At 42.0% G+C, this 22434-nt stretch overlaps 1 protein-coding gene and 1 long non-coding RNA gene across 3 annotated transcripts in view; one reads left to right on the top strand and one right to left on the bottom strand.

Moving 5' to 3' along the window:
* Positions 1–20507, top strand: part of SEC24D (SEC24 homolog D, COPII component) — a 116452-nt gene extending 95945 nt beyond the window's left edge. For both annotated transcript variants that reach the window (XM_086407267.1, XM_086407266.1), the window contains exons 16-23: positions 1249–1345; positions 1470–1615; positions 3643–3781; positions 4544–4662; positions 9749–9928; positions 11785–11976; positions 15196–15285; positions 19677–20507. In XM_086407267.1, coding sequence (XP_086263393.1) covers positions 1249–1345; positions 1470–1615; positions 3643–3781; positions 4544–4662; positions 9749–9928; positions 11785–11976; positions 15196–15285; positions 19677–19817 — 1104 coding nt within the window. In that variant the 3' untranslated portion in view covers positions 19818–20507. The remainder of the gene's footprint in view (positions 1–1248; positions 1346–1469; positions 1616–3642; positions 3782–4543; positions 4663–9748; positions 9929–11784; positions 11977–15195; positions 15286–19676) is intronic.
* Positions 14359–21996, bottom strand: LOC147371211 (uncharacterized). Its single transcript, XR_015166006.1, has 2 exons — positions 17417–21996; positions 14359–16728 (listed from the first exon to the last, which is right to left on the bottom strand). It is a non-coding gene; the product is annotated as an uncharacterized LOC147371211 (long non-coding RNA).
* Between the last annotated feature and the right edge of the window lie 438 nt (positions 21997–22434).

The raw sequence follows: 22434 nt of genomic DNA, 5'->3' as shown, positions 1-22434 counted from the left end.
AGAGCTGCGCCCCCTTGTGGGCAACCGACAAATGTGAACTCTGGAGCCGATGGAAAAGGATGGACCGGTGGTTAAGAATTGCTTTCCTGGGAAGGAGAGGGCGGGACGAAATGGGAGCGTAGCACTGGCATACACACGCGACCGTGTGTCAAACACTAGCCAGCGGGGACCTCAGGTGCAGCCAGGGAGCTCAGCCCGGGGCTCTGCGACGACCTAGACGGGGTGGGATGCAGGCTTAGGATGGAGGGGATGTAAGCATACTTACGGCTGATTGACGTTGCTGTGCGGTAGAAACCAACACAATACTGTAAAGCAATTATCCTTCAATCAAAAAGAAAATTTTAAAAAAATTACAGGAAAAAAATTGCTTTCCTGCTTCCTAAGGTATGGCAACAGACTGAACTCAATTCAGCCTCAGGTTTGAATATCAATGTAGCTTCCTTGTTGGAGGGAAATAATATTTTCTATAAAATGTTTATGTGTTGTATAAAACTTTATATTCCGTATATTTAAGATTGTTTTTTAAAGTGACCATGTTTTGTTTTAAATTGTTATGGTTTGAAGGGGTCAGTTCATTATACCCCCTCTTCCAAGCCTTAACTGAGTCAAGAGGTGATCAGAATGTCAGCACTGGAAGGGACCCAGGTCTGTGGGACTTGCTTGCTACGCCTTTCCCCTCCATGGTGTCTGTCTGGTGGTGTCTATCTCTGGTGGTGAGACAGACACCACCAGGCACAGGATGGGCGCAGACAGAAGCGTCTCCTGTGGACCCTGGCCCTTGCGAGCTCCAATATTGAAGGCCAGGCAATGCGTGCCTCCTGCAGGCTGCCCGCCCCCACTGCCCCACCCAGAGGCTGCAGAAGAGGCTGAGCTCTGACCTCCGGCTCCTTGTCCCAAACTCAGACGTCACCTGCCCTCACCTGAGAAGGGGTGAGGAGGCGCCTCTGACGTGTATACCTCCACATGGAAACATGGAGTGGGAACGAGTGATCCCCCAACAAATGTGACAAATGTTCATCATCTTTATCTTGATGAATGCAATTATTTTTAATTGCATAGCTACGTACTTATTTTGTAAACTAGCTAAGGGATTTGATAAGATCAAAGATTACAAATGAAATAACATTGAAAGGGCTTTCAGAACCTTAAGATTTCTGGATAAACGAGGTTTTAATCAATTTTTTTTTAAAGAATTGTTTTCAGTATTTTACTGCCACCTGGTGGACATGATCGTCCTTTATTTTTTAGATGCACTTGGACAGCCAACAGTTTTTGAATGACCTCAGAAATGATATTGAGAAGAAAATAGGATTTGATGCTATTATGCGGGTTCGCACCAGCACAGGTACTTTCATTTATACTGTTTTTCAGGTCTCTGATGTATAATTGCTTCCTCTTGAAACTAACAACAGGCCAACAAAGAAAATGACAGTAAAATAAGGAGAAACAAAACTTCTGTTTTTCCTCAGGTTTCAGAGCCACTGACTTCTTTGGGGGCATTTATATGAACAACACCACTGACGTAGAGATGGCAGCCATCGACTGTGACAAGGCCGTGACCGTGGAGTTCAAGCATGATGACAAGCTCAGTGAAGACACTGGAGCCTTGATTCAGGTGACTCAGAACGGACTCCTGTCTTTTGCTTAGTTTGTTACTGACAGTGATCATTGGGGAGACTCCCAAGACCATCAGCTGTGTCAGTCTCTCCATAAGGAAGTCCAGCTCCGTTTCTCCGAAGGTAGAAGCCACTAGATTGGAGCGCTCTGTGGTTTATTCTGCACACCCTGGTTCCTGTGCAGTTTCTCTCAACTATTGATGTCTATGGAGTCTTTGCATGAGACCTCGCAGACTTGAGGTCAGATGACAGGCATTGGTCCCCAGCCCCCTGGGTTTGCTGCACCCCTGCCATGCGCTGTGCCAAGGCGGGTCATCATATCAGAAGCAAGTGTCCACAGGACATGGCTTTGTAGCAAGTAGGATTAACTAGAAGCCATGGAGACTTTGACATAAAACAGGAGAAATTCTAATGGTCAGTTTTCAGACAACAGTATCACTCTCAAAGAAGGGAGAGGTTGACATCAAATTGAGGAAGAACTCTAGTAACTAATGTGTACTTTAAAATCACAGAAATGGGGAAATGGTTACTTGTTCGCATTACCAAAATGTGTACGTTTATCATTAGTATAAAACCTGTCACCAGAGCTAGCTGTTTCTTTTTGGGTGAAGTGAGCCTGGAGTAGGACTATGATAATGTGGAGGTATTATTTCTGGACCTGAATCCCTGGCAATAAAATCCAAGCTAGGAAGTGTAGCCTCGTTGTGGAAATGCAAGCAGGTATTTGCATGTGAACAGCCCCATTAAAACCTAAGTTTAAACCAGTGAAATGCTGCATGGACACCCAGTGTATCGCTGGCCATCATTCCTCCCTTATGTGTTGTTTCAGTTCAGTTCAGTTCAGTCGCTCAGTCGTGTCTGACTCTTTGCGACCCCATGAATCGCAGCACGCCAGGCCTCCCTGTCCATCACCCTCCAACTCCCGGAGTTCACTCAGACTCACGTCCATTGAGTCAGTGATGCCATCCAGCCATCTCATCCTCTGTCGTCCCCTTCTCCTCCTGCCCCCAATCCCTTCCAGCATCAGAGTCTTTTCCAGTGAGTCAACTCTTTGCATGAGGTGGCCAAAGTACTGGAGTTTCAGCCTCAGCATCATTCCCTCCAAAGAAATCCCAGGGCTGATCTCCTCAGAATGGACTGGTTGGATCTCCTTGCAGTCCAAGGGACTCTCAAGAGTCTTCTCCAACACCACAGTTCAAAAGCATCAATTCTTTGGCGCTCAGCTTTCTTCACAGTCCAACTCTCACATCCATACATGACCACTGCAAAAACCATAGCCTTGACTAGATGGACCTTTATTGGCAAAGTAATGTCTCTGCTTTTGAATATGCTATCTAGGTTGGTCGTAAGTTTTCTTCCAAGGAGTAAGTGTCTGGTAATTTCATGGCTGCAATTACCATCTGCAGTGATTTTGGAGCCCAGAAAAATAAAGTCTGACACTGTTTCCACTGTTTCCCCATCTATTTGCCATGAAGTGATGGGACCAGATACCATGATCTTCGTTTTCTGAATGTTGAGCTTTAAGCCAACTTTTTCAGTCTCCTCTTTCACTTTCATCAAGAGGCTTTTTAGTTCCTCTTCACTTTCTGCCATAAGGGTGGTGTCATCTGCATATCTGAGGTTATTGATATTTCTCCCGGCAATCTTGATTCCAGCTTGTGTTTCTTCCAGTCCAGCATTTCTCATGATGTACTCTGCATGTAAGTTAAATAAGCAGGGTGACAATATACAGCCTTGACGTACTCTTTTTCCTATTTGGAACCAGTCTGTTGTTCCATGTCCAGTTCTAACTGTTGCTTTCTGACCTGCATATAGGTTTCTCAAGAGGTTTCAGTCAGTCAGTTCAGTCGCTCAGTCATGTCTGACTCCTTGCGACCCCCTCAAGAGGTTTAGTCTTTAGCAATAATAGGAAAAGCCTGTTGGGGGGTTTAGAGGTCTTGGAGCTGTGCACGCTGTCCTGTGCATGTAAGTAAGACCAGGCTAGCTTGGGTGGACGTGCTAACCTGCAAACACGTTGCCTCTGCAGTGTGCCGTGCTCTACACAACTGTCAGCGGTCAGAGACGACTTCGGATTCACAACCTGGGCTTGAACTGCAGCTCCCAGTTGGCGGATCTGTATAAGAGCTGCGAGACAGATGCCCTCATCAACTTTTTCGCCAAGTCAGGTAACTCTCTGCTAATCCTGGGGTGCAGAGTACCTTGCCTAGTGGTTCAGGCAGCCTTGTGGGTTAAACCAAGTTAGTAGCTAATAGGTCTTGGGATGGTATAGCCTTCTGGTGGGTAAACTCGGAATTTATAAAAGCAGAGGGTGAAGAATAAGAGTCAGCATTTCTAAGTCTAGACAAATAAGAACACTGAGTCCTTCCCAGGGCAACAGAGTTGCAATTGAGGAAGGTGATCCTGAGACTCATGATGGTGTGCCAGTGTGTCCTGAGGCACATGGAGATAATGGAAGAATAGGGCCCCTCACATGAGACTGAACTGGATTAGCCTTACCGAGATAATTAGGAAGTGGTAGGGGCCCGAGGTGGAGTTTCCTGGCTGCTCCTCCCCTCCTTGTCCCAAACCCCAGCTGAAATTCTACACTGAACTTTGGAAGAGCAGTCCAGCCCATAGGAGTTCAGAACATCAGAGATGGTGAACTGGTCTTGCTTCTCTCTATGAGTAGAGTCCTGTTTCTAATCTTCTGAGGACGAAGCTGGACCGATTTCCTGCCTTTTGTTATAGGTAGGCTACTGTTTTCCCTTGGCTAAACCATCATACTTACTCAAGAGGAGAGCCTTATCCAATGACCTTAACATTTTAAAATGCTGTTATTCCTGGCTGAGCGGTCTGAAGATAATAGCAATTTGTTCTTTGATTACATTTGGAGGGATTCCTTTCTGAGCTAAACCTTTTATGCCCTTTTCATTGTTTTGTGCAAACAGCTTTTAAAGCCGTTCTTCACCAACCCTTGAAGGTCATTCGGGAAATTCTGGTTAACCAGACTGCCCACATGTTGGCCTGTTACCGGAAGAACTGTGCTAGTCCCTCTGCAGCCAGCCAGGTAAGTCACCCGCTGTCTTCAGGGACCTGCTCACGCCGCGCTCTGCTGCCGAGGCTGCTGTCGTCTGGGCACTGAGATGCTGTCTGGTGAGCTGCAGCCGAGAACACTGGGGGTGCCACTGGGGGACCACGGCATTTTTATGTGTGAAAGTCACTCAGGTATGTCAGACTCTGCAGCCCCATGGACTGTAGCCTGCCAGGCTCCTCTGTCCATGGGATTCTCCAGGCAAAAATACCGGACTGGGCAGCCGTTCCCTTTTCCAGGGGATGCTCCCAACCCAAGAATTGAACCCAGGTCTCTCCTGCATTGAAGGTGGATTCTTTATCAGCTGAGCTACCAGGGAAGCCCATGGTATTTTTACAGCCAACATTAAAAAAAACTTAGTGGCCTTACAACATGCAGGAACCTCAAATGTGTGTGCATATTGTGCTGACAGTCACTACATTACATAAAACAAAAGAATATTATATGTAAGAAATGTCAGTATAAATCAGGTTTTCTTTTGCATATAGATGACGAATATTACATTGTGAAATGGGGAAGCTTAAATACTTTTTGGATATATTAACAATCAAAGTTGACACAAGCTAATGGCAGAAATGACTTATCTATATTTTATAAACACAAAACTTATAAATTCTGAAGTTCTTTGTATTTAATAGTTAATAATAGGGAATTCCCTGGCAGTCCAGTGGTTAGGACTCAGTGCTTTCACTGCAGGGGGCACAGGTTTGATCCCTGGTTGGGAACTAAGACCCGCATGCTCACAGCCAAAAAAACAAAAAATTAATAATAGGTATGAAGAGTTTTGAAAAAAACTGGCTAATAACTTGAAATTTTAGAAGATCTTTTAAATAAACTTGACTCATGAAAACAAAAGACAAAAAAAAAAAAAGGCAGAACCTCAGGCCCACACTTATTTTTGCATCTGTTCTCTTTTTCATAATCTTTCCCATCATAGCTAGATGCCATTTTTCATAGCTGTGTATTGAACATCTGAACCCAGAATCAAAGAAGACAGCAACAGGTGGGAGACTTTCTGGTTAATTCTTGTCCACAGTGACACCTGAAACCCCACCTAAAGCAACCCTTCAGCAGCAACAATAGTAGAGATACATCTGGGACCAAATTCATAATCTGGGTAATGTAGGAAATTAAAAGACTGTTATTAGTTTGGACTTTTTACAGAAATCCCTTTGCTGTCCAGAGGGATTAAAGTAGCCATCCATTCTTTCATCTCCTGCTGATAATCACAGAGGCAACTCTTAGATCTGTGTGAGTCCGCCCTCTTTGTTACTCAGAGGGTTTGCCTCTTCAATAAACTCAGCGTCAGTCCCGTTTCGGAACATCCTACACAGAGCCCCCCAGGAGCTCCTGGGTACAGGCCAGTCAGGACCACTGCACCCCCCCAGTCTCACTGTTTTGGAGCTCTGGCAACATTGCTCTGTGTCTGGAGTGTCTCACACGTCAGGAGGACTTGCTGAAGAAGAACAGGTACAGTTAGTGAGCTCTAAGGAAGTTTATTTGCTACAACAATTGGATTCAAAAAACCTTACATTAAAAACAAATCTGTTGCCTGCTTAGGGAAGAAATAAAACTGGTCGGTTCCTTCTGGTTTAAAGTTATAAGCTTTGCCTTTACTACTAGATCATCTGTTTGCACAGTTTATTTCTGGAGTGACAGCATTCTGATGCCAGTCTGTTTCTGAAAAAAGTAGATAAACATTATTCCTGTTCTTCTGGAGATTTTTCTTTCTCCATTAGCACATTTCAGCTGTACCTTTACCCATCAGGGAGTAGGGAAAATGTAGAGATGATAATACTGTTAGTAACAATGATATATTAAAAATACACCATTATTTAACAGAATGGCCAGACTTGAGGTTTTTCTCAGAGAATATAACTTCAAATTTGGTAGTCTTTCCATAGTTCACTTGCAAGAAATTATTTCCATGGTGAAATTTGTAAAGGAATTCTGTTTTATTCAATACTACAGAGCTCAAAGTTTCCTTGGTCCAAGCAAGACTGTTAAGGAGCTGTGTACTTGCATTATATGAACTGAACCTCAGGAGATACGCTTTTACTGAATTGCCAGGGCCAGCACAAGGTTGATGCAAAAGAGGAGCTTAAGGTGCAAAATTTAAGGAGGCACCCATTCTGCAAGTCATAGGATAGATGCTGGGTTAAGACATATAATATAAAACAACATTAAAACAATTTTTAACCTTACATAAGCAATGTAGCTTCCTTTTTTATTAAATATAACAACTCACTGTCCCAAACGTAAATATATTACATCATATGGGAGTACACTGACTACAGGAGGTAAGTCGCATCACCTTAACTGGAAAGTAATAGTTTTTTTTTTTTTTTTTCTATTACCACATCTGTTACTTCAAAACCCAAAGCAGAGAATTCTCCAAATTCAAACTGGACTCATATGAATTTGCACTCCCTCCTCACTCACACCTTTTCTTCCCGAGAGTAATTTCACTATTTATGGAGAAGATCAGGGAGGCAAGGAAAGGTTTTAAGTACTGATCCGTTACCACATTTCCTTCCCTACCTCAAAAACATTGTCTGTTTTCTTTCACTCTAACTCAATTTTCTTCATCACAAAATTTCCTTCTTACTTTCATTCTCTGTTCTGTTCCTCCTGCCCTCTGTAGTCTCCTCTAATCAGACTTTTTAGTCCTGAAAGAGTCATCATGGGCCAAGCTCAACTCTTTGTGGTATTTAGGGCAACAGATTTCTAAACTGTCTTAATATGACCTGATTAATGAGAAACAGCCAGTGACTTGCAAGATAATATTTAAAAACTGTACATACATGCTTCTCTATGGGGATCTAAGAACATTTTTAATCCATAACAGGTAAGATCCCTAACTGGTAATTAGCCCAGAAATAGCCCTGGGGCCACTTGGCTCCAGTGACCATGGTTTGTGTCCTGTATCCTTGGATCGTAATTTTTCTTTTTTTTAAATCCTAAATTTCTTTGGCTGAAAGCATATTCCAGTACCAAATGCTGTCAAATAAAAATACTTTATGCTAAATAAGTGAAGTAAGTCAAAGAAAGATAAATACCATATGGTCTCACTTGTATGGGGAATCTAAAAGACAAAAACCTAGCTCAGATACTGAGAAGAGACTGGTGGCTGCCGGGAGGTGTGGAGGGTGGGCAAAATGGGCGAAGGGGCTCAAAAGGTACAAACTTCCAGTTATAAAATAAGGAAGTAATGGAGATATGATGTACAGCATAGCTGCTCTAGTTAATGCATGTTTGAAAGTTGCCAAGAGTAAATATTAAAAAGTTCTCATCACAGGGAAACTCTGTAACTTTGTATGGTGATGATGTTAACTAGAATTGTGATCATTTCACAGTATATACAAGTATCAATTATTATGTTATATACCTGAAACTAATATAATGTTAAACATTATTTCTCAATTAAAAAAAAATTTATGCTAGAGAAGAAATTCTAAGAGCATTTCCTCATATGAGGAAACATGCATTTATCTGTCTTTGGTTTTTTTGAAAGGAGATAAAAATTGAGAGGAAAAACAAACTGCAAAGTAGAATTGTTCTAAAATATATTTTCCTTAACCAGTTAGAAAGTTCTGTCTTACATATTCCTTACTTAGAAGATCATGAGAAGCGATGATAAAGGGATTTGAGGAATAAATCCTATTAATAACAGAGCCCTAAGGGAAATTTTCCTTTCAGCGTGTATTCTGTTAAGGGAATATTTTTTTAATATTAAAATAGAAAGCTAAAAAAAAATCATGAATTTATAGACCAGATATTTATATTTGCAGATTATCTACTGTATATGCTTTTCTTTTGGATATTTTGTTCATTGACCTACTATAAATGGAAGAAATGACAGTCTCTCTTGATTCTTAGCCATATTTGTAAAACTGTGTTGGTAAGGTTAAACACACAGGCAAATTATTTGTAATTTTTTTACTCATGTTTCTAGAATTGTGTTACTATTTGGAGCATTATGGTATGTACTTGGAGGCAGTTAGAATGAAGTCAGAATGAGCTCACATAAGCCAAAGAGAGGGTGGAGAGGAAGAAGGTACAGGTTGATTTTAAAGGTTATAAAGGTGGATTATAAAGGAATGGAGAGAATTTGTGTTCTAATTGAAGGTAAAGAAAAAGTGAAATCAGGGTTCATCTAGTAGCTGTAGTATCTAAAACAGGAAACATAAGAGGAAAAACATGTTTGTGGAATTGTAGGAGTTTGATTTTTTCCTGTTATCATTTAGTGACATACCTAATAAATTCACAAAATATTTCCTGTTTTAATATCTATATATATATTGAACGGCACTGTAATTTGAATTTCCTTATTATGGTTTATCTGTCTGTATGCATATCATCCCCAGTGCACATTAGGCATCTGCATGTGGACTATGGCTCATTCCTCTGCAGAGGCCTTGAGGCTTTGATAGAACCTGTGACACAGTCCTCCTTCAGTGTCTGATGAGTCTGTGACTGTGAGTCTAAGCTTGAGGAAGAGCACAGAAGAAGAGAGACTGAGGGGGTAGTTGGAAATGCTGTTCTTGCTCAAGAGGTAGAAAGAAGCTGGTAATACAGATTAGGAAATAACTTATACATTTCATTTCATTTAATAAGCGTGTGTATGACACTGTGTGCTGGGCATTACTATAAGTACTGCACAAATCAGAAACAATTTAATCCTCCTAACCACCCCAGGATCGTGAAGTAGAGGTGCTATTATTTTAGAAGAGAAAATGGAGGAAACGAGAGGGTAAGGAGTTTTCGCGAGGCATACAGCTGGTAAGAGGCATGGCCGGGACCACATGCCCCACGGTGAGCTGTGCTGAGGAACGCTGTGCCAAGCTGCCAGGGCCCTGGAGAGCATGACAGCCGCCTGCCGCTCTCTGAAAACCTGCCCTGTGCTGCTTTCCCTGCTCTAGGTGCTGCATGTGGCTTATCGTTTCTTCCTCTCTGCAACCTCAGAGAGCAAATCTTGTTTCTCTTTTACAGGTAAAGTGCAGTGGGCCTTGATTCTCAGCAAAGAGCACAAGCATCTGAAACCAGTGTCTCTCTCTTCCAGCTGATTTTGCCGGATTCCATGAAAGTCCTGCCGGTGTACATGAACTGCTTGTTGAAGAACTGCGTGCTGCTCGGCAGACCCGAGATCTCCACAGACGAGCGGGCCTACCAGAGGCAACTGGTCATGACCATGGGCGTGGCCGACTCACAGCTCTTCTTTTACCCACAGCTTCTGCCCATAGTAAGTAGGAAGCGCGCTGTGGTGGCGCATTTCCTAGAGACGCCTGGGAGAGAATCATGGTTTGTTCTTAACCAGAAACTTCGGTGTCACGAGCAGCGCAGGCCTGAGACGGGCTCGGGGCTGGGCGCTCCAGCTCACGGAGCTGTCGGGTGACTGCGTCTCTGCCCTCATGCCCAGACAGGTCCTCTTTGACGGATTAAGCAGACTGAACGGTCAGGAAGCCCAGCTTCAGTTGAAGAAATCTACTATGGCATGAAAGGCAACTGCTGTATCTGTATGGACGTTGATAAGCACACATATATTTGTTTTTAGACAGTGTATTAATTGTCTGAGAGTCACCACGTTTAATCAGAATGGCTCTGATGAGCCTTGTGCAGGCGCCCTCAGGGAATTTACCTGGTGATGTACTCTGCTTCTTTACTGAAGACAGCCCTGACGTGCCTTGGCTCCTTCCCCGCGAGACCTAGCAGGTTATAGCTGAGGGGTCAGAGCTGGGGCAGCGAGGGGTGGTTTCTGACTCCTGGATCAAAACTCACGCCCAGGCTCTCAGTAGTAGTGCAATTAGGAAGAGTTAACGTACATTCAAATAATTGATTTTCGGATAAAACTGGACTCTGCCAGAGAAGCTAGGACCCTGGGGAACACGGACATGACGTCTCACTAAGACCCACGGAGGTCGCGGTGGCCAACATGTCAATAAACCCCGTGGGCTGCTCGCAGTCCTCTGCTGTGAGCTCGGCAGCTGACAGTCTCTCCCTGCAGAGCGCCCTCTTCACCTGCTTCCCGGGTTGCTCTCCCGCTTCCCCGGCCTCTCCCGCTGCCGCCTTTGCTGGTTTACTCTGCTTTCCCTGTGTGGGCCCCCAGGGCTCAGGCCCCGGGACCCTTCTGCTGTCTGCGCACACAGCCCTGCGGGGGTCTGACCTGCGTCAGGCCAGCAGCCACAGTCTATGCCAACGCTCTAGCTCCCGTCTGCAGCAGGCACTGCCCTGAGCTCCGCAGGGTTGGCGCTGGAGCCCCTAGGGCCCGTCTCCGTGGGCTGTGACGGGCACCGCCCCCGAGCACGCTGGGCCTCCTCTCCTGCAGTCTTACCGCCCTGCGTCTGTCACCCTCTCTCCTTCCGGTTCCTCAGGACCAAAGGCCTACGCTCACCCTTTGGCTCTCTTCTTCCTCACCCACCACATCTCATCCGTCAGCACTCTTTCCACGCCCACTGTCACCACCCAGACTCCCAGCAGAGTGGCCTCTCCTAACAAACCTGCTTGCTGGCACCTGTCACTTTTTGGCACGGAAGTTAAGAGTAACGCTGTTCAAATAACTGTCGGTTCATGGCCCTCCGCCCCTCAGAACACCTCAGGATTTCCCACTTCAGGAGAAGCCGACCTGCTTCCCGCCTGGGCCCCACCCTGCTTTCTGTCTGACTCATCTTATTTCTCTCTGTACTCCAGCCACACTGGGCTCCTCTCTTAGCCCTGAACGTCCGAGACAGTCCTGCGCCTCAGGCCCTCCACACCCGATGCCCCCCATCTGGAATGCCCATGGCCCCCGGCTCAGATGTTACCTTCTTAGCAAACCTCTGACTCCCCTGTTTAAAACTACCACCACCAGTGTGCTCTATCCCACTGCCCTGCTTCACAGCACTTAACACCTTTTAAATTTCTATATACTTAGGTTGTCTGCTGTCCTTTCTTCCCTCCAAAACATGGTTAGCTATACAAGGTGGGGATAACTTTCTAATGACTAGAATGCCTGGCGCAGAGCAAGGACTCATTGAAGTGAGCTGGGAGGGAGGAGGGGGAAAGGGTAGGAGAGGAAGGAGGGAACAGGAGGGCCTTCTGACTCTCGCCTCTGCCTCGCAGCACACCTTGGATGTCAAGAGCACCACGTTACCTGCTGCTATTCGCTGCTCTGAGACCCGTCTTTCAGAAGAAGGAATCTTCCTCTTGGCCAATGGTCTAAACATGTTCTTATGGTTGGGAGTAAGCAGCCCACCAGAACTGATTCAAGGAATCTTTAACGTGCCATCTCTTGCACATGTCAACACAGATATGGTAGGTATATTTTTTTCCTTTGCTTTGCAGTAATAAATTCTTAAATGCTTTTTGTTCATATGCAACCATGTATTTATAGAGAAAACAATAAGGTCTGTAGTTCTGTATAAGAGAGTTTCATGTTTTAATGAATAACAATTAGCTAGCATAAAGTTGTATAAAGTATTATCCGACAACCAAATTATATGACTTTAATAGAGACTGCTGACAGTACCAGAGCATTTTCTATTTGTTAATCACTGTGCTCCAAATACTTTAAATACACTATTTCATTTAATTCTTGTAACAAATCGGTGAGACAGATACTAGTATCAACATTTTCTAGACATCTCCAGTGAGGCGTAGAGACAAGTTCTTTCAGTAGTAAGTGGCAGAGGTGGGAAGTGAGTTTGGTCTTAGGCTCTGGGCTCGTCCCTGGTGCTGAACTACATATTCACAAGGATGTAGAGGCTTTCATACACATTTAGCTACAGATATGACCACCCTACAAAAACAAATTATGTGCCCTTCTGTTTCATTTATTTCAAAAGAGATTTTAGATTTGATGTGGAATGAACACAAATAATGTTCTTCTTAAATTATAATTGCTGGTTTTCCTAGCATACTCTGAGAATCACACTGACTGCATACCTTATTTGCAGACCATCGTGTGAACCCCATTGCTGTGATGGTTGTCTTCCTCTGCTTGACTGGATTCCCTATGAATTCAGATGCAGAATGCAGCAGAGAATTTGTTCCCTGAGTCCTCACTCATGTTTTGGAGATGGCTTAAGGCTTTAATTTCTGGTATGAAGGTAGACACATAGCATCTGGAGAAGAAGTCTGGATTAAAATTTCAGGTTAAATAGATACGTGGTCAGTTTAGAGAGCTGCATATCTATTATGAATGTAAAAATATATTTTTAAAGAAGTTAAAGGTATCCATTAAGAGGTTAGTTTTAAGATGAAGATTTAGAAATAGTAAGATGTTTGCATGTGGTTGAAATTAAGAATGATTAGAAATGCAATTTCTTAAAAATTAAAGTTCAGTGGGCAAAGAACTATGAGCATGAAGAATGTTTATATAAAATTTAAGGAAGCCTCCTTTTATGTCATATATTAAATATTAAATTTCACATTAAATTTAAATTTCACATATAAATGTTAATGCATATTTGTTGAATATAGATATGGAGTAGCCGAAGTCTGTCCACCACAAAGCAATAGATTGCTAGGTTTGTGCTTATGTCTCCATATTTCTTCTCAACCTTCTTCAAAAAGTAAGACAAAAAAACAAATATTGCTTTCTTTTTAGAGGCAGTTGGCACTTTGAGACATATACATAAAGTATACTTATTTTATGTTTGTTTTTTAAATAAAAATTAAAAAATAGTCTTAAATGTCAAGAGAATACATAGAGAGTGTGGAATGTGAATATAAATAATGAATTTCCTGCCATTTTTTTTTTTAACAACTCCTGTGAAAAATATTGGCTATGATCTTTTCCTGGGATGTGTGACTTTTTGGTAAAATGTTCCAGTTCACTTTTCCAGTAACTAACTCACAGATGTTGTCTTAGCTCCTTGCTTAGAAGTAAGCATTAACATTTACTGTCTTAATGAAAGAAATCTAAGTTCAGATCTCTCATGTCCCCTGAGGGCCACATGCAGTAGATGCTATCTTTTATATACCATTACCCAGATTTCAGGGAAATCTGAGAGGCCACAGTCCCTCTGAGAAGTCAGCATTTGGTGGTTTGTTTGAATTTTGGGACAGTGGTATTTGGATGGCATTTTCCACGTGGGGTAATGCCTTAGGATCCTGCCGCTGATCCACTGAAGGAATGAGGTATATCGGTCTCTCATAACACAGCCTTGAAATATCCATCTTGCAAAGAAATTAATATCATGGTGAGTTGACATTCTTTGCAAAAATCGTATACTGTTTGTGTCAAATTATGCTGATAAGTATGAATCATTTTTAATGCATTTTTATTTCACATTTTTGGTTTTTAGGTAGATGAACTAAGCCAACAGCATGGAAGGATGTTTTTTAACTTTAACATTCTAATAATCTCATTCTTACTATGAAAGCGTTCAGTGATTGTGGTCATTTATTCACTGGGCCTTCTGGGGAGGCACTGGTTACATGGAGGCTCTGACTCACATTTACTCAGTGTCCATTCAGAGGAACACAGACTAAGGATCCCAAAACATTTACAAGGAGGGGATTTTTCTGTCCTAATAAAAATTTTCCAAGAACAAGCCCAAAGAGAAGTAAAGATCAGGCACATGTCACATGAGTTACCTCCCGATGTACATAGTGAACATAGCTAGATGTACTATTTTCCTATAAAAAAGAAAACATATGTACATAGCATGTAAATAAAATAAAGCATGTTTAGTGTAACTTTGTAGGCAAATTCTTGGAAAACTCCATACTATCAGTTCAGTTGCATGATGTCAGTATGTATCAAAATTAAATGTATAGAAATTTTGTAATGTGGTATTAATCGGAAATGTTTATTGTGCTTTGTAAGTATAGTAAGCAAGTATAGTAAGTAAGCATAGTAAGCAAGCCAAATGATTAAGAAATTACCAATATACCTATTTCAAATAATTTCCAAAAAGTTCATCAGGGAAACCACCTAGAAAAAAAAAAAAAGAAAAGAAAACTAAGCTCTTTTAAATTTGTGAGAGTGCCAGCAATACAAGGGAAATGTTTAGACGGCATGGGTCTATCTCCTTGATGGGAATGGGAATGTTTCTAACATGGCAGGGCCCACCCAGTGTTGTGCAAAGTAATTGGAGGCTGTGGATTCAAGTTCCCACTTCCCCACTCATGAGCTGTGTGACTTCAGACAAGTCACTTGTTCTCTCTGAGCTACAGCTAACTGCCACTAAGTCAGGGATCATTTATGTTCCCTGCCCATCTCCCAGGGTTGCTGGGTAAATTCAGGTAACATATAGTTCAAGGAAGATGACACTCTACATGAACTGCGGAGTATCTTGTCTATGTAATTTATTCAGGATTAAAAAAAAAAGTTTAATTTTACAGCATGAAAGGGGCAGTAGATCACAAATCTTCCATCTTCCATTACAAAGGAGACTGAGCAGCGGGTGAAAAAGCGCTGGTCATGGTTATGTAAAAAAAAAAAAATAATAATAATAATCTCATTCTGCTTCTATCTAAATGTTATAAGTTGTACTGAAACTTAAACTTTATTTTCCTTAAATTTAGACATTATTGCCTGAGTTGGGAAATCCATACTCACAAACACTCAGAATGATAATGGGTATTATCCAACAAAAGCGGCCATATTCAATGAAGGTAAGAATGAGATTTTCTTCTTTCAAGTGTTTTGATTTCCAATGCATGTCCTATATTTTTATAACATGATTTCTGATAGAAAACTCACAATCTCTGAGTATACCTACCTACCTGTCAACCACACACATACAAAAATAACTATCACCATGCATTAACTATGGATTATCTTACTAAGTATTAACTTAGAAACAATTGATATTATTAAGTCTTTGAAATGACTTTTCCTTCAGTGCTTAAAATTAAAGAAGTATAAAAGCATTTGTTAAATTTGACTTTTACAGCTTTTGATTTATTATCTCTGAAAAATTTTGTTATCCTAGTCTTTCCAAGCTTTTTTTGAGTGTGAGTAAAAGACTTTAAAATGTCTGTTAGGTCAGGAAAATTATGCCTTATTGCTAAGTGCCAAGTACTCACCCCTGTCTTCCTTTTCAAGCTCAATAGTAGAATTGCCTGGAGTGTACAGATGACGGTGGTCTACTTCTGTACGACCTCCTGCAGCGGTGCAGGACACTCAGCTGCAGGCAGGCCTCTACAAGAACCAGGGCACTGTGGGGCTATTGTTCCCCCGAAACATAAATATTGTCAGTTTATATCAGTGTTCTTTACCATGATAGATACTCATGCACGCAAACGTCAACTTTAGTAGAACTTTTGGAAAGTTGAATAAAGAGCTTTATAATCTCTAGGACATCTGGGTAAACAAAACCTTTCCAGAACTGTTTTTACATCACTACTTGGGTTCAGTTTTAGGGCAGGACCTAGAGATGGCAGAGAAGGCTCAAACTAAACATGTTCTTCACACAACACTCTGAACACCCTTGAGACATGTGATGAAATCTTAGGGTCGTATGACACACAGATTGACCAGAACTAGTGTTCAGCATTCACAGCAAGGATGATCCACCTTTGTCCTAGTGGCTGCATCTCCACAGCTGGCCCCAAATGCAGAGAAGGAGCCAGACTAAACGTGGCGATCACCCCTGTGCTCAGTAACCCCTTCTTCCAGGAAAAAAAAAGCCCTTTCCTCCCCTCTGCTCCATGACCTGCTTATCAAGGTCATGTCAGCTTTGGTTATTAAAATATCTGAGGTAGTTGCCAAATATGATATGTAAATAAAATATAAGAAGTTATATAATATTAATACTAATTTTAGCTTAAATGATTTTTTTTATGTGCTACTTGGAAATGTATCTCTGTTTGAAAAAATCCTTGACATTCTCAGGGTTTCAAAGAATTTGAAAATCTAAAATCCAGAAATGTGAGAGCTGAAGGAATCCAGGAGATGATGCCTGGTCCCCCATAGGCTCTCAGCTGCCGTTGCTGCTTAGCAGACGTGAAAAGGAGTGCACTCACCTGGTCAGGGTGCACAGCTAGGTCACAACAGACACGGGCCTGGCCTGGCTGTTCAGTCCATGCACTTGGTTTTACATCTTCTTCTCCAACCTTTGAAAATGGATCACACAAAGGAAATGGAAACACATTTAAAGAGTCTTTATATCTTTGAAAGAGTCCAGATTGACTAGAAGGAGAAAAGGGTCAAGGATAGCAAAATCAAACCAGAAGGCATTGCTGCCTTCTCGATTATGCTAGTTAGGTTTTCAGAGAATCAGCCCTCTTAGAGCTCACTGTCAGCACAGTCTTACATTTGTGGGAGAATTAAAAAAAAAGATTTCCATCACAGTGCATTCCCAGATTACCTAAATCAAATGCTTTACTGAAATTCTAGTCCTGCCCTGCTTCATGGTTCTCCAGGCTCCAAAGTATCTCTTCTTCCTCTTGTGTTTCCTAGAATACTCCCTCCCCACTGGCTCCTTTCCAGTTTACAAGCTGTTGTCACATCTTCCTTCTTTGAAGCTGCTGCTTGTCCAAGATGCTGCTCCGTTTTCCTTTTTATCCCACAAATTTTGTACTGAATGCTAGAGACATAGCAGGCATTTTACCACCATGCTTCCTGAAATGTTAATAACTGCTTGTAATTTCCTTCTTCCCAGCTCGTTTTCCCTGAACTGCCAAACTGCTAAAGACGTGTTATTCTCAACCCCTTTACAAGATTGAGTACTACTACATTCCTCAGTGTTTCTCTTCTGTCCGCTTTCAAGACATCATACTCTCCTGATTCTTTCTCACTGACCTTTTTCCTTTGGCTTCTCTTCATTCATCTGCCCCTTAGGACGAGTTGCGTTTTCCTAAGTTATACCCACGGCGCTCTCTCATTCAGCATACTCCTTTTGGGCCATCCTGATCACTGCCGTCATTTATCTGTGCCCTGTGAAACAGGCAATATGAGAGAAGAAAATGCATTTTGAAGTACAATAATTCTGTAAGCACTGGTAACATGGCCCAGAGAATATCCCATTTAGACCAGTTGGATTAACCAATCCTTCCACGGAGAGGGCACACAGGAACCTGCGGGGAGACCAGCAGTGACCATTTTATAGTCCTCTCCCCTCTCCACCCCACCCCACAGAGCTGCATCCCTCCCTGTGGAAACACTGAGGGGAATAACACACAGATTCCCAGTCCCTCCCAATATACTTTCTCCTCTGACGTGGGTGGTGTATCCATGAGAAGACTACCAGTGTGTCAAGACGCCATATCTACCACTTCTATAAATGCAGTTCCCTGAGACTTTCCACCAAGTGCTGGGTGATCCAGCTTTGTAGAGACTCAAATGCCAGAGCAGGATATTCCTTTACCATAAAGATGAGTTTCTTCCAAGGTTGAAATTCATCCCCTCTTCTATTTCCTACTTCAGATCATGGCCAGATGCACCCATCAGAGAAGGTTTTAACAGTGACCACTACATTTAAACCAAAAACTAAATAAATGAATGGCAGTACCCCCAGATGAGCAATATGAACTTCCATTAATTTCCATAGAAAAGTTAATTCTAAGGAAATTAGGGCCTCAAATCCTTCCCTCCATGGTGTTTTTATTCTGCCCAGTCAGCCTGAGCTGTCTCACTGAGGCCAGACCCACATTGGTGTTGCCCATAGCAGACAATGGTAGAGTCCTAGCGGCACCTGAGGAAAGGTGGAGAAGACAATTTACTTGTGTAAATTTCTCTTTTTGAGAAAATTGCCTTGGTTTCAGGCTCACCAGGATGCACACTTTCAACTCCTTGGCGATGTTCCCATGGGCGGGGCTAGTTTCTTTGCCCTCATCAGATGGAATATGACCCTGCACACTGCTGTTGCAGTGTCAGCTCCCAGGGCCTGGCACGGACCAGCCAAGACGTCACGTGTGTCCATTATCCATGTGGAATTAATTAGCCAGCCCGAAACAGTAGCTGCACCCAGCCGATGTGGAATGTGCCTTCCTTGGTGTAGCGGGTGTGAAGCTGGTAGCTGCAGGCACTTTGGGTGGTTTCACCAGGCAAAAGGAAGTGAGATGATGCCCTGGTTCTTCTTAATTATATGGGTGGTAGATGGAGACAGTATTTTGCACATCTCTCTGCACTAACCACACACACAGCTCAACAGATATCAAATTCTCACCTTTCTGATCATTTGCTTTAACTTCTTGAAATACAAGTGAGTAAGTGGGTCAACAGAAGAGCTGAGAGAATTCATGACAAACTACCTTTTTCTGGGTTTCCTCCCCATGGGTCTCTCCCTCTAGAGCAGCACTGTCCAATAATGCAAGCTGCACATTAATTCTATACTTTGTAGCAGCCACAATTAAAATGAAAAACTACAATTTTGAGAAGGTTTTAACTTATCCAGAATATTACCATTTCCACATGTAATCGGTGTAAAATTACTTTGAATATTTTAAGATTTCAGTAGTTTAAGAACATTATCTTTTCCATCTGTCTCCTTTGCAGCTACACTGCCTCATTCAGGTCTTGACTGTCTCCCACCTTAGATGCTTCCAGCTGCTCCCTGTCTAGTTTCCCTCATCCCCCTAGTGAATGCTATGCACCATAGCCAGTTGTTCTTCATCAGCTTCACTGAATCACATTTCCTACAAAAACCCAAACGCGTCACCTCCCATGGATTTCTAGAAGTGTGTGCTAATTTACCTGCCATCCAGGACTGTGTATTTGGCACGTGGTTCCCCAGTAGAATGCTAATACCATACTCCCACATCCTTAAGGAAATCTACATCCTTAAGGAAATCCTACCCTGTCCTTTAAGGTTCAGCGAGTCACTGCCATTGTGAAGCCATTTCCAGCATTCTGCTTGTGTTTCATTGTTGCCACTTACATGTCTTGATTTTTGTGGCTTTGTACTCAATGCCTCTCTCCACTCTGGGTAACAGGCACTTTCCTATCCTCCTCCAAGGCCTCATAGACAACAGACATGTAATTCTGGTGGAACTGAAGCATGCAGAATTGAGCCACATTCAGGAAATGTTTATAACCAGCTGCCTTGTTGTTTTCTTCCTAGCTGACGATAGTCAAGCAGCGAGAACAGCCAGAAATGGTTTTCCGACAGTTCCTGGTAGAAGACAAAGGACTTTATGGAGGATCATCCTACGTGGATTTCCTTTGTTGTGTTCACAAGGAGATCTGTCAGCTGCTTAATTAACAGAATCTTCTCTATTGTTAATACTGCCTTTCTAAGGAGACACTCTCCTTCTTGGTGCCTAATTCTCTGGATAGTAACAGTCTAGTTTTGATTTCTTGCTCATTTTCAGAATAGCTTTCCAAGATGGCATTTTAGAACTTCAGCTTTGGTGCTCAGGTATAAAGCCAGTTGAGGTACAATTGTACCTTAAAGGGAACAGTCTATTTCTGATTGCACAATTTAAAAAAATGATGCAGTTTGCATTTCATGAAAGGCATAGTTTACAGAATTGTAAACATTCTCAATTTTCTTTCTTTGTGCTAGACATATAAATTATTTTTCAAAATGTATAGATTTGGGGTAAAAAGTTGTCTCAGTTCCTCTCCCATTTACAGTAAGGGATAAAAAAACTTAATTTTTACATTATACTTAATTTTTTAAAAACAATATAACCCCATTGAACATTTTTCAACTTAAGGTTTGCATAGCAGACTTTTAAATAGCCTTGGAATCTATTTTGTGGAACAATTTGTGTTCTACGTTTTTTTCATAATTACATGTTGTGTATGTTAAGACTATTTTCCAGTTGTTATTTTGTCTGTAAAACTGTCTTTATCAATATTCTTCATCATTCCCTGTACAATTTTGATGGTTTCTACCTGTATATAATGGATCTTAACCAGTATCAATAAATCACTTCATATGCTCTTACCTACCAGGTAGAATTCATTAGGTATTTTGAGGTTTTAAAAGAAACTCCAGTACTTTGGCTACCTCATGCGAAGAGTTGACTCATTGGAAAAGACTCTGATGCTGGGAGGGATTGGGGGCAGGAGGAAAAGGGGACAACAGAGGATGAGATGGCTGGATGGCATCACTGACTCGATGGACGTGAGTCTAAGTGAACTCTGGGAGTTGGTGATGGACAGGGAGGCCCGGCGTGCTGTGATTCATGGGGTCGCAAAGAGTCGGACATGACTGAGCAACTGAACTGAACTGAAAAGAAATAAGAGTGGTAGTTAAGTGTCTTGGAAAAAGTTGGGTGGATGGATCACTAAAAAAATAAGTTTTGGGGGTGAGTTGGGAAGAATCAGGTAAATAAATAATGTCAGACAGTGTACTCAAGAAAGGCAATTTAACAGTTCTCCAATGAGTCTTGGTGAGCAAAATAAATAAAAACAGGACCATTATTAATGAATATACATAAACCTAGGAGAGTAGCTTTGAGTGATGTGACACAGGTATCTGTCTTTCTCTCTCCTGCTCAACTCTGATGTCAGTGATGTGAGTAATTAATAAGAGCTAAAGTACACTGAATACATACAGTGTTCCAAGAACTGCACTGGTGCTCTGTGAACATCTCCACCTTCATTCCTCACAGTAACCATAATCTAATTAGCCCCATTCACAGATGAAGAAACAAGCTTGAAATGGCTAAGGATTTCATCTGTGATTACATCTCAGACATCCGAGAGTGTGAAGTCAAGTGGGCCTTAGGAATCATTAGTATGAACAAAGCTAGTGGAGGTGATGGAATTCCAGTTGAGCTATTTAAAATCTTAGGAGATGATGTTGTTAAAGTGCCGCACTCAATATGTCAGCAAATTTGGAAAACTCAGCAGTGGCCACAGGACTGGAAAAGGTCAGTTTTCATTCCAATCCCAAAGAAAGGCAGTGCCAAAGAATGCTCAAACTACCACAGAGTTGTACTCATTTCACATGCTAGTGAAGTTATGCTCAAAATCCCTCAGCAGCATGTGAACCAAGAACTCCCAGATGTATATAATACAAGCTGGGTTTCAAAGAAACAGGGGAACCAGAGATCAAGATGCCAACATTCGTTGGATCATGGAGAAAGCAAGGGAATTCCAGAAAAACATCAATTTCTGCTTCCTTCATTACACTAAAGCCTTTGACTCTGTGGATCACAATGAACTGTAGAAAATTCTTAAAAGAGATGGCAACACCAGACCACCTTACTTATCTCCTGAGAAACCTGTATGAAGGTCAAGAAGCAAAAGTTAGAACTGGACATGGAACAACAGACTGGTTCAAAATTGGGAAAATAGTATGTCAAGGCTGTATACTGTCACCCTGTTTATTTAACTTCTATACAGAGTTGTTGTTCAGTCGCCCAGTCATGTCTGACTCTCTGCGACCCCATGGACTGCAGCACACCTGGCCTCCCTGTCCTTCACCATTTCCTGGAGTTTGTACATCATGTGAAATGCCAGGCTGGATGAATCACAAGCTGGAATCAAGACTGCCAAGAGAAGCATCAACAAGCTGAGATATGCAGATGATACCACCCTAATGGCAGAAAGCAAAGAGAAACTAAAGATCCTTTTGATGAAGGTGAAAGAAGAGAGTGAAAAATCTGGCTTAAAACTCAACTTTCAAAACACTAAGATCATGGCATACAGTCCCATTACTTCATAGCAGATAGATGGGGAAAAAAATGGAAACAGTAACAGACTTTATTTTCTTGGGCTCCAAAATTAACTGTAGGCAGTCTGACTGTAGCTATGAAATTAAAAGACACTTGTTCCTTGGAAAGAAAGCTATGACAAAAGTAGACAAGTGTATTAAAAAAACAGAGACATAATTTTGCCGAGAAAGGTTCATATAAGTCAAAGCC

This window comes from Bos grunniens, chromosome 6, assembly GCF_055505025.1.
Source record: "Bos grunniens cultivar Pamir isolate PY7600 chromosome 6, Bosgru_T2T1.0, whole genome shotgun sequence".
Lineage (NCBI taxonomy): Eukaryota > Metazoa > Chordata > Mammalia > Artiodactyla > Bovidae > Bos > Bos grunniens.
Note: the sequence above shows the minus strand (reverse complement) of the source record. Positions and strands in the feature narration are given on the sequence as shown.